Below are 12,984 nucleotides of genomic sequence, written 5' to 3'. Positions count from 1 at the left end.
GTGGGAAGCACTAACCCAACACCCTGCTGAACTCCCGTGGAGGATTAACTGTGGCACAGTTGCAGGAAGAGGAACAGAGCTGCAGTTACATGCTCGCAGGCAGATCCAAACACATGCCTGCACACAAACACTGGCACGCACACACGACGCACACGGCAGCTGTGACGATGTGCAGCCCAGAAGTGCTCCGAAACACCGACGTGCATCAGGACGAAGACATATTTTCTGGCTGATGTCCAGTTATGTTTCAGCGATGACAGCCAGGATCTGCCAGTGTGTCCGTGTGCATTTGAGAGGCCGCCTCGATTCTCTATGTGCGCATGTGATTGTGCGTTTCTGGTGAATCTGTGTGTGTCACCCTCACTAAGATGCTTTCTGGGGATGATTTCCCAGCACACTTCCCCTTCGCTTCTAAACATCGGAAGTCCGTCAGACCTGTGCAACAACCAATTCTCAGATTTGTATGAATAAATTGACGCTTATAACACACGAGAGAAAAATCTGTCAAGCATGTGAATTCAGCTGATAATACAACCGAGTCTGCAGACAAAGCAGAGCTATTATGTCTGCAACTTCAGTGACAAATTAGTGTTGTAAATCCTGTGACACGAATGTGATCATAATTCACAAACCATAATTCTACGAGTTAGTCTTTAACAGAAAGATGGAGAACCATAAACTGTCTATAAAAAAAAAAAGAGCCTCCCATTCAACTTCTGTCATCAAATCCAAAGTGAATAAAATGTGTCCATCAGTTATCTCGGTGTTGTTAGCTAAAGTCACTCCTTCTTCTTAGTTTTCTGGAGGTCCATCTGAAAATAATCCTTCATTCATTAGAAAAGAAGATTCAAGAAGACCTGTTTTTGGGGGCGTGTCTGTTTGATTGACAGGCCTGTGGTGGAGTCAGGTTTCCGGTACAGGTTGGCGGGGTTTAGTGTCCTCGGGTTTCCAATCAGATCGAGTCAGATCCACCGCTGGCTCCTCCCCCAGCTCGTCCAAATATGGTCACTTCCTGCTCCAAACCAAACCGCTCCAAACTAGCAAGATGGCAACACCCAAAATCCAAACTCACAGCCTCATTTCACAAACCAACTAGTTCACAGGTTGACTAGTGAATAAGGTTGACCAATCAGAGAAGGACTGGGCTGTATGAGTAGTGTTGAGGAGCTAAATGAAGCCAAATGGCAAAAATGGTTCAATGGAAAGTGAAAGCTATTTGGGATTTTATGGTCATGAATCTGAGAAAAATAAACTTCACAGAAGTTTCCTTGTGTGTTGATGATGATGTGTTTGGCTGGACTGTCAGTCTGTACGTACGATTGCCAAGATGGCAAAAGAGCACGGCAAATGTGGTTCAAAAGCAGCGAAATCCTCGTCATCCGTCAGAGTGCGAAAGAGCAAATCAAAGATTGTTCCAGGCAGCTGTCTCTTTTAAACACTACCGCAGGGGTGAAAAGGCAAAGGGGTCAAGAAAAAAAAGAGGGTGGATTTTGTTTCACTGTCAATACAACCTTCACTCCTCCGAGCCCGCTTGTTCTGTAGGTTGGCTGGTTCAGTTTCTGATTGAGTGCATGACCAAAAACAAGAGCTTTTCCTTCAATTGCTAAGACGGACCAAAGCTTTGACCTTACCCTCACCTCTATTATCTTTCTCGTCTTCACTCTTCCTCTCATCTCTCAGCTCTCTCTCTGTCACAGATGCCTACTGAATACACCCAGGAGGATCGCACGTTTCCTCTTTGCCTTTTTCTTTTTTTTTTTTTTTATTCTTCTCTTTACGTCTCCTTGTCTAGTAAACAGAGAAAAGATAACAGCTAACCATATGTTTCCAGAACATTTGTGTGTTAGCACAGAGGATGTGGGAGACCGCGCTCTATTGTATCAAACTCTAACAGCATGAAAATCTTTCTATCTTTCTTACAATGGCATTGATTCTGTATAATTCAATGTGCTTCTGTGTGTTTGAAAAGGGGCTTCAAAAAATAAATAAAAAGAATCTAAACTTTCAAAGGAGAGAGTTTAAAAAAGCATTTCCTGAAAATAAGGTGAACAGAGCCCAGGCTTGGACGACATAATCTGTATCCCGACGAGAGGTCAACCTCAGTGCACCAGCCATGTGCTTGTAATCAAAAGAAAATATGGAAGTCAGTGCTTTAATCTTTGGCAGACACTGCTCAAACAGAATGTACTGAATGAAGTCTTAGACAGAGAAGAGGATCCCATTTCCAGAGGCTGAAAAGGTCTGTCATCCAACTGGAACATGCAGATAGTGTATACTGCACATTGTTTAAAGGCCACGAGCTTCACAATGAAGAGGAAACCTTCTTTTCTCAGATAGCAAAGCTGAGAGGAAAACACACAATGTGCACTTTTCAGGAAAAGCTTCTGCAGCCTGAAAATATTTTGCTCCTCTTGCTTTTTTCTCAAAAACTGGTGTGACCTTCTGAATGGACCTCTTGCACTTCACAACATGCAGCTAAATGTATGTTTGTGGAGAACTTCCATGTAGGAAAACACACACAGACACACATTTTGCGGAGAGAAAAGCGTGCACCGACTAGTCAGACATGACCGAGCACTCTCTGGAGAGCTTTCACGACAAACGACTGTTAATGTAAGAACGTAGAGAAAAGAGCAACCTTTAAAATGCATAAAGTATCTAGTGTGGTTATATGCAAATGTGCGGGCTTTATTAAGGACACTTTTCTATCAGGAATGCAGCTGATGTGATCGTTTGACTTTGCATCAGAGTGGATAGGTGCCTAATGTGCTTTCAAAGCTGACAGAACGCATGCAGACAACGTTGTCTACGAGAGATGCCACTTCTTCAGGAATCTCAGCGCAGGGTAAGAGCCTCGCAGTCTGATAGTCTGACAAAGGAGGCACTTTAAGCAATTGAGAGACAGCTTGTATCAGCAGTTTTACAAACTCTGGCACATGCAAAAGCCTTTCTCTCGTCAGAGCTTTCTCATCAACGTCAAATCTGTTTAGATACTTGACAAGCTGCCAATATTTAGGGTGTGTTCAGATCGCTCGTGATGCCTCCGAGTCCTTAGATAAGACTTGTTGTCTTCATCAGATACACACAACGGTATCCATGTCTCTTTGATCCAATGTCAAAGGACAGGGGGAAATGTAATTATTTCTAACAGACACTTCATCCTTTCATGAAATCAAACAACGTATTTGCTACCACTTATGTTTGACATTTTTAGATTCTAGAATTGCCCATCTGTTTAGTTCCCATTGGCACTATTCATAATGCCCCCTTTTAATGTTATGTCACTGTTATCAGCCTTACTGTTCATTATCTCGTATCACATATTTCACAATAAAAGCACTCTACACACTGGGGTGAATTATATTGTGAAGGGGCCACAGGAAACAAAATGTATTTGCACTAATGGCAAAACGACAAAACAATAAAACAATCATTTTTGACAGCAGATCAGTAGTAGAGGTATACATTTTTTTTTTTTTTTTTTAAACTCCCCACATCATTTGCAGCATCAAATCACGACTGCATCATGAAAAAGACCGTTTATTAAAACTTGATTCTGTTTGGTTGGACTGCAGACAGATACAGCTCTTCTTCTTCTGCTGTCTTTCTGCAGTATTATACCACGTTTGCGGTTACCACAGGAACCATAGTGTCACACATCTTGCATCTTTAATGACACAATTTTCCTCGAACGTATCAGTCTGAGCGGCAAAATGAAAACTGAAGTGTGGACAATAAATATGAAGAAAGACAATGAGAGCCGGGTGGCTGTGATACTAAGTCAACACGGAGAAGTCACCAGTTAGGGGAGCCGGTGGCAGAAAGCAGAACAGGCAACGACTCCCCCTTCATCAATTAACCCGCTGAAATCAAATTAACCCACAAGGAGTCGTACTCCCCTCTGGCATTTTACAACACAAATGAAGAGCGATGCACATTACTATACTTGTGAGGCAGCGCGAGCGTCACAAAAAAGACCAAACAGGTGTAGAAAGAAGGCCTCTGGGACTGCAGACACTAAACAGATGCCTTTCCTCCGCCTTCTGCCACCACCTTTACAAGTCTGCACAAAACAAGGAAGCGTCATTTGATCGGTGTTCTGCTGTAGCATCCAGCCCTGGGAGGTGAGCAAGCCAAGCGACCTAATTAGAGCAGCGAGAGTCCCCTGGGCTGAGTGACGGATAGACCTGCCAATCACGCCACAGAAAGCCTCCATCAAGCCATGACTTCTCACCTGACACAAAGAGAGGCAGGAGGCAGGAGGAACAGCAGAGGGAGACCAATAAGGACAGCAAGACATTGTGTACTGTGGCGCTGCCGCATCTGACACACCAGCTCCCCAGCCATTTGCCAAATGAAACAACACAAAGCTGCAGCGTCAGGCTGCTTTTAAAGCGTTGAGGGACGGACTAAAGCAGTGGTCCTCCTTAGTCTAAATTATTAACATGCAAATAAATAAACCAGTCTCTGCTTTAGTGTCTCTGGTGTTACTTAATTAACTGTGACAAGCCATGGGGAGGGAGAAATGAGCAAAAGACGGAAAAACGGAGAATCACAAAAGACGGAAAACACAAGACAGAGAGGGAAGTAAAAACAGTTGCTAGGCAACATACAACATCTGTAGGAATTCAGCAAGGTATTCAAGTTTTGAGATTTCTGTCTCCAGGGTTACAGTGGAAATGTAACATTTCAGACACTTCTGTGGCTTTTTACTGTACTCTAAAAATCACAAAAGAGTGCGTTGTGTGTCTCAGTGTGACGCCTCTCCTGAGCACACCTCCGATTGTTCCCTCGAAGTGGGAATTCGTGAGCTCAAATTTGTCTGAAGATTAGGATTACTCACTGAGTTTCTGTAGTGAGAGAAGGATTCAAATTGTATTAAAAAATTACTCAGTGCAGTAATTGTACAATTAGCACTGCATGGAGGCTTCTGAAATGGCGACAAGCAGTTAATAGTCTGATTGTTCCTGAAATTGGGCAAATGAAGCATAAGCAGTATGAAAAATATCTCATTTGGCTTGTAATTTCCTGCATTGATTTTTTTTTTCCACAGGGATGCTATTTCAGATAAAATGACAGCCCTGCATAAATCAGCAGGACTTTTCCTTGTTTCATTACACACCAGAAAAACAAAACAGGGAAAAAAAAAAAAGGAAAAAGTGCCGAGCAAGAAAGTGTTTGTGGTTTTGTGTGTGTGTTTGTGGGTCTGTGTGTGTTTGCGTGCAGGACGTACACGGGACCAGGCGTTCTCTGCAGGTCACACCTGAACAGGTTTCAACCTGCAACTCACCCGGTTGCTGTCTGTGAGCTGTTGTTTGCTCACTAAGCGGGAGCGGCAGCCAATCAGAGCGTTAACACTAAAAGTCCTCCGCACTTGAACACACAATTTTATGTAATCCTACTCTGGTCCTCCTGCTCTGTCCATTCACTGTTTACAACAGACACAACGGGGTTCATATCTTTGCTGAGATCACCCCGTCTAAACTTTTGGCCCCGTGGCTCCATGCTCACTTAGTCATGTCAAGTAAATCCTCCATCAAACCTTTTGTGCTTCGCTACTGTGCTGCCATGTCCATTTATTCCACGAAGCCAGCCAGGACTGAAACTGAGATGTAAAAATGTTCATTAGCATCTGAAAAATCAGGAGAGTCTGCCTAATTCAAGATGAGAGAGAGAGAGCGCTGTGTGGCAGAACGGGGAGAATCGATGCTCCGCAAACGGCTGTGAATCAACAGTCTGCACATATTGTGTTTGTTCACATGAAGTGGCCGTCTGATTGGTCGCAGATAATCTCTCAATGGAACATGAACACATGATAATTAGAATTTGCGACAGCGCAGCAGACAACATGAATGTCTTCTCTCTTCCCCCCCTTGTTTTGCAGCTCTAAGAGACACTCTTTAACCTAAGTGTGCTCTAACTGCAATTGAATCCCAGCCAACCACGATATTGGCAAAGCTGTCTAGCTTGCAGAAAATATTTGCCCAGTTACAAGCAGGGCAATATCTTCCTTTAAAGAAATTCTCTTTGTTGACGTGCCTGCAGTCAGGTGAAGAGATTGCAAACAGATCTCCCCGAGACAAAGCCCAGAGCTCCAGTGTTGATGGCACAGAGACCCACAGCATCATAAAACACGTGTTTTATCTGTTTCTGGAAGGATTCTAACAATCGGGCAGCAAGCCTCCAAATTTGGGTTCAATCCAGAAGCAGTGTAGCAGCACACACCTGAAGTCTAATAGTTTGAAGGAGAGTGGTGTTAATCTGTGGGTGGGAGGAGGTGGGGGGGGGACAGCAGGCGGGTGGAAGATAACTAGAATACTGTGAGATGACAAAGAACAGCCGCCTTTAACAGTGAAAAATAACAGCATATTCAAATTAAGTTTAATTTCAAACGTGTTTCAAGACAGTAAAGACGGGCAGTTGGAGTTTTTTGCAAATCGTTTTGGGGGAAAAAAATACTTTTAAGACTTTGAAGGGGATCAATTTATCCTACTAACAGATGTTTCACAGTACAAAACCGAGAAATGAACATTCAACAATGTACAAAAAGTGTCTACGATCAGCTCCATCATAACCAGCATTACACTAAAACATTAACATGCTGCCTATAGCTTCATGTGTAGTTAATGCTAATGAACAAATATACCACAATGCAGAATGAGTACCTTTAATTTGTAGATTTCCAAACACAACAGCAGCAACACAGCGACAATAATTGGGTTAATCTGCATCTCTCTCAAAGTCTGTATGCCAGCTATCAAGCTAACTTTGCAGCTATCACAGGCACTCGATGGCACCGGCTACTGCCCATTCCTGCCAATCCTCCTTTCCCACTCCGCCTTCTGTCGCCCTGCACACATGCAGGAACACCAGCGGGCGCTAAGAATAGAACACAGCTGGCACTGCGGGGCTTACATATTTCACACTCAAGCCACCGTGCTCCAAAATACTCCTGCCCATCCTGTCCCATTTCCAGCTCTGGGACCAGCGGTGGTTCCCTCCCTCCCTCCCTTCCTCCCTTCCTCCCCGTCCGTCTTTGAACCGTTCTTCACCTCTGTGGCAGGTCCCTGACAAGCCTGCTGCTCAGATAAGATCCACGACGGCACTCGGGAGAATTCACTAGAAAAAGATCTGTGTAGTAAAAACAGAAGTGGGAGCGAGGAGATCCCCGTCTTCCCGCTTCCCCATTTACGCTCCACCCCGTTTCTGGAAGCGGCGAACCGGCGACGGCGCCCGTTCCACGTGTCGTTCCGTTACGGCTGCAGACCTGTTCGTCTGGGTTCCTGACGCACGCGGTGTTTACACGGGCGGGCCGCTGACGGGATGAGTCCTGTCGTGTTGACAAGGGATTCCCACAGCAGTGACAGGAGCAGATTAGTGGGAGGTGCCACACGTGCACTCGAGGTGAAGCCAGCGCTGGCTGTCGAAGCTGCGAGCGAAGAGCCAAAAGGCTCAGGGCGGGCTTCAGGGTGGGCTTCAGGGCGGGCTTCAGGGTGGGCTTCAGGGCGGGCTTCAGGGTGGGCTTCAGGGGGCCGCAACGTCAATGTCACCCTTAAATATCTTAATATTAACACCACAATTTTTGTACACGACTAAAACAGTCAAGGACCAGCATACCTGCTTTCATAGTCTTAAAGTTCCTGATTTTAGGAGGGACAGATTCTAATCTACTTTTTATTAATTGGTAAACAAATCAAAACTAACAATAAACGTACTGATAACTAAAATATGCGTGTACAAAGCGTGAGTGATGTATTCGGCTGCATTATGGAAATCATAATCCCATCAATGAGACGCACCCTTGACCTGAGTGCTCCTCCTTCATCACAGCTGTCATTTCACTCAATCTTACATAAACATACAAAAGCCACTCGTTAAAAAAAAAAAAAAAGAGTCTCAAACAAATTCACTTAAGATATGGTGAGCTTTACGTTGACTGAAAACTAAAGTGTAAAGCTTTTCTATGAAATTATGTAAGAAAATTGGTTTACATCATTTCAAAGAAAAATATGTTAATCAGGGAGGCTCATTGAATCTCACAGCAGCTTGTGTTTATTCTACAGCCTGACAAATACTTTATTTTTGAGGCTGATATTTAAGAGTTTAAAAGATTTGATTTTATGTAAGACTTGCATACATTTAGTTGGTAAATAGCAGCTGTTTTACTGATAAAAAAAAAAAACAACAATGTTATGTTGACACCGTTTCCAAATTAGTTCATTGTTGCCATTTATGTAAATAACAACACATAATATTTCATGCAATACATCAGATTTATTGATCTGCCTATAATTGCTTCATATTGATTGATCATCCAGGCTCTAATTTACTAACATTTGTAATTTGAGTACTTTATTTAAGACTCGGCTTCTTTTTTAAAAAGTAAAAAAAAGGATCTTGTCAACGTACATTTTTCAGAGTGAGGTATTAAAGTAGCATCACTTTAGTTTCAGCGCTCAGGTGTTGCATCAGCACTAACGCAACAACTTTTCATCCGATTTCCAGCTCTGTACAACTCAGCAGACCACGACACACACACACACACACACACACACACACACACACACACACACACACACACACACACACACACACAGCATCCACCTCTTTCTCATCCCTAAGTGTCCACCACCATCAATAATGAGGAAATGCAAACAGTCTATATTAAAAAGGCAGCACTCCTGATTACCTGCTTCTTCTTACAAGCCACGGCCACTCACCTGCCATAAATCAAGACACCGCTGCTAATGGTATTCCCTCAGCCTCATCTCTTAGCACTTTATTTCCACACCAGACAGTAGCGTCATCATTATACATGCAAGATCTCTATTGGAATACAGTTGGGCTAATGAGCACCTCTTAGTTGATCACATTAGACCTGTACTTGAGGACACTTAATTACCAGTGTTGCACTCAACGCGCCTCCGTCGAGGGGACAGGAGACGTCCTTTAATTAAGGTCTCTGCATTCTACCTAATGTTTGTACAAGCCTGCATCCCCGGGATATATAGGAGGCAGTCACGGCCCAAGTACAGCCGATGAGACAGGTGTGTGTGTGTGTGTGTGTGTGTGTGTGTGTGTGTGTGTGTGTGTGTGTGTGTGTGTGTGTGTGTGTGTGAAATGTGGGCGGAAGATGCAGTGCGTGTTGCATTTGTGATACATACTGTATGTTTGTGTGGGCATGTGGGTGTTTATTTTTTGTTCCTCTCTTTGTGCCGGCACTTGGTGTTTGTGAATGCATCTGTGTGTGTGTGTGTGTGTGTGTGTGTGTGTGTGTGTGTGTGTGTGTGTGTGTGTGTGTGTACACTGGGCACATTGTAAACCATGCAGACTCAGGAGACAAACTTCAAACACCCATCATATTATACACACACACACACACACACGCACACGCGCGCGCGCACACACACACACACACACACACACACACACACACACACACACACACACACACACACACAGAGCAAGGCTTCCTGTGCTGCAAGGCTGTTAACCGTCTCCTCCTTGCGTTTCATATTCAGACTGGGACTCTGCGTTATGAGAACCGGCCCAGTCCACAGAAAGATGACTGTTTTCTCTCTGTCATTACGTTCTCCATCTTTAATTTTCTCTCTTGCTCCGTCGCACTCTTTCACTCTCAGTTTCTCTCTCTCAAAGAGGCTGAGGCTAGCAGTCAGGAAATGCACATCAGTCATAATACTTTCCTAAAATGAAAACAGATTCTGCTGCAGTCCTTCCTTCAGCCTCCCGCTCTGCTCGCTCCCTCGGCTGAAAACATTCCTCCGTCTTTCCTCTCGTCCTCCACCCTTTCCCTCCTTCTTTGCCACTTCAACTCAGCTCACCAGCTCGGCTCTTTTCTCCCACTTACAAGAGTCTCGTTTGCTTTCTGTCACAGATGGATGATCACCCGCACACGAGACAGTTGTTTTGTGGGTTGTGTGATTGCAGCGATCTCAAGTATCTGACACCGGCCTCGCCAGTGTGACAGTAATCTGTCCCCATATCAAATCCTACAGAATGAGCACTCAGGCTTTCTAAGCTACTTTTTACTGTTGCAGGTTGGAATAACAGCGAACGGGACGACGAGGTTAACGCATGCTGGAATGCTGTTTAACGGGCTGTCGGGCCGCAGCGCAGGAAAAGGTATCAAAAATATCCTGTTTTAGAGCTTCTCTTCTTGTCATTTATGGAGTTTTAAATTCGCATCAATCTAATCTAATCAAAGCAACATTTTCTTTGCTGACTAATAGTCCATCAATGTCTTGATTACGTGACTACTTCAGTACTAAAGGAACTACTACCTGCAGGAAATCAATGCAAATATTCAGGTGAATCGCATTTTTGTTTGTTTGCTTCTTCAACCTCACTTTGCGAACATCTGTGTCATCGTTAACATCTGCATAGACTCTTCATCGCCGTGTCTGTCTCTTTGTCTCCGTCGTCTCGGTGTGTCATTGGTGTTTTGTCCCGTCCTGGACTTCCCTGTAGGAGCCCTGCCAGTGAGCAACCGCTGAGGCACCAAGCCAGTCATAAATATTCTCAACAAGCCAGCTGATGGATGGTCTCTTTCTCCCCGAGTTTGAAAGGGATGTTCACGATGGCCAATAATGCCACGGAGAGTGAATGAAAGCTTTTTTCCACGAGGGAACAGCCTCGAATGAGATGGTGACAGAGACCAAATCACTGTTTTCTATTTGTGGCAGGCGGAGAAAATTTAAGGCGTCCGATACTGGAATGCTGTTGTGTGTGTTTTCTGTGTCGGTGCACAGAAATTCAAACGAGAAGCTTTTTTAAATAGCTTTAAAGGTCCTGCTCTGGATCCCTACCGCTTCTCGTTAGTCACAAATATCACTGAAATACAGGAAAACAAAATCAAAAGTTTAGTTCTCCTCTCTGTCCACTTAAAAACAACAAAAAAACCATCAAGATCGATAGCTTGTGATACATGTTTATATATCTTTAGCGTGACTTGGGCGTTTGTAACGGGGGGGGGGGGGGGGGGGCTGGTGGACAACCTGCATGATCACCTAAAAAGCCCTCAGGACCCCGATGTTGGTGAGGTTCTCAGCAGCTTGTGCTGGAGCCCAGTCTACCGCATGCCTTTCCACTTGGCTGCCTGTCGTAGTAAGACAGTTAACTCGCTGATTGCAGGATGAAAACTGTGAAAACACACGGCTCAGCCTCTTCCACCCTCAAAACCAGCGAGTTCTGCCAAAACAATACCGCCTGTAGAGTCAAAAAACACCTTTCTTTCAGATAAACCGAGTGTGAAAGTGCCGTTTCCGTTGTGTGCTCGATAGTGTTGTCGTCTCGTCAAAATCTTAAGCATCTCCTTTCTGTGAGGGTTCAAAGATTATTTGAACCCATTTCCCTCTGGAAAACTGTTGGCTTTTTGTGTGCTCCTCGGATCACATTCGCTTTCAATTTATGACCCGAGGAGCAATCTTTGGTTTTTTTTAGAGTCTTCATGCATAAAACTGTGATTTGGTGAAGAGCTGTTTCTTTATTCTTGCAGAATAATTATTGTTTCTGCAGAAACATTTGAGGGAGGCAGCCTGCTCTCCAAGTTAGTTGCTTGGCAATACAACAGAGTTCCAACAAGATTTCCAGTGAGATGATGATTTAAAGGGGGAGGAGGATACTGGGCAGAGAAACTGTGCTAAACAAATCAGTGTTCATCTATTGTTTACCTGCTAAAGCCATACCAGAACTGCTAATAAATAACCGGTCAGGTGGATGTATTGGCATTTGAAAATATTTAAAGCATCGTTATTGTGCTAAAATAGGATTATAAAGTGGATTTATTCTCGTTTAACCGTGTTAGTTTTTGTCTTCTGGGCTGGGATGTCTTATTATAAACAGGCTCAGCGGTGAAATAGGCTGTATTTTTTTTTCCCGGACCACTAACCCGGGTTAATGATTTCCTAATAACAGCATCAGCAATTGGTTCACCTTTGTACAGCAGACACACATTTAAGCGTGCCTCCCACGGTCTTATGACTTGCCGATCACAACTGCCTCTGGTGTCGGTGACGTGCATGATTTATTAATACTGTACCAGAGAGAAGATGTTGGAGTGGCAGTCCTCAAGGCTTGCACCGTTAGCCACCCAATTCGCCGTTGTAGTCATACTCGTCCTCCTTTGGGGTCGTCAGCGCAGGGCATGTCGAAATCCTACATCGGCATCAAAACACCGAGCAGGGCTGACAAATCGGTTCCCTTAACCAGCCTGCCAAAAAACAAGCAGGCTTAAAAACCTCACAAGAGGTCCAGATAATCGACTCGGGATGGTCGGCGGGTCGAGGAATGGGCGTATTCAGAAAGAAGTGCAATATGCATCCATAAAGCCCCGCAGATATGTTGTAATGTTGTAAATCCGAGCGTGCGCGAGGATCACAACATTTTTACAATCCAGGTCAGGCGCTTCCAAATGTGCTCCTCGTCACCCGGAGAGGTGCATCATGTCAATCCAGAGGAAGAGCGGCGTGTTTCCAAACCTCCGCAGATACTTTCATCATTAAACGACCATAATCCACATGGGAAAGCCACTTCGTTCTTCGGCGGCGAGGAGGGAGCAGCCTCCAACAAAAAAAAAAAAAAAGAGGAAAAAAAAAAAAAAAAAAAGAAAGAAAGAAAAATGTCAAATTAAGAGTCCAAACTTCTTTAAATATAAAACACGACCGCTGCCCTGCAAAACAATCAAGTTCGAGCCGAGACGTGAACATGCAGGATATGTGATTCCGTCTGCTCCACAAGCTGATGCACCACTTGTGATAGTTTTGGAGAATTGCATGTGCTATTTATAGCCTTTTCTTTCTCGCCACAACGGTTCCTCTCACAATGTAGTCCAGTCGGTCTCCAACAAACAGGCGCTGCGAGCAGGAATGTTTAATCCCTCTGTTGCTCTTGAATTAAAACGGACCTCACCGCAGACGAGGGTCGCTGAACAGCCGAGGAGAAGAAGAAAAAGCCCCCCCCCCGTGC

General features: G+C 44.3%; 1 protein-coding gene across 2 annotated transcripts in view; it reads right to left on the bottom strand.

Annotated features, from left to right (window-relative positions):
• LOC138211937 (mediator of RNA polymerase II transcription subunit 13-like) overlaps window positions 1-12,614 on the bottom strand; it is a 71,625-nt gene extending 59,011 nt beyond the window's left edge. For both annotated transcript variants that reach the window (XM_069172141.1, XM_069172150.1), the window contains exon 1: window positions 12,059-12,614. In XM_069172141.1, coding sequence (XP_069028242.1) covers window positions 12,059-12,130 — 72 coding nt within the window. In that variant the 5' untranslated portion in view covers window positions 12,131-12,614. The remainder of the gene's footprint in view (window positions 1-12,058) is intronic.
• Between the last annotated feature and the right edge of the window lie 370 nt (window positions 12,615-12,984).

This window comes from Embiotoca jacksoni, unplaced genomic scaffold (assembly GCF_022577435.1).
Source record: "Embiotoca jacksoni isolate LCO1_2020_lvr unplaced genomic scaffold, fEmbJac1.0.p SCAF_10, whole genome shotgun sequence".
Lineage (NCBI taxonomy): Eukaryota > Metazoa > Chordata > Actinopteri > Embiotocidae > Embiotoca > Embiotoca jacksoni.
This window is presented reverse-complemented; position numbering and strand designations above follow the sequence as displayed.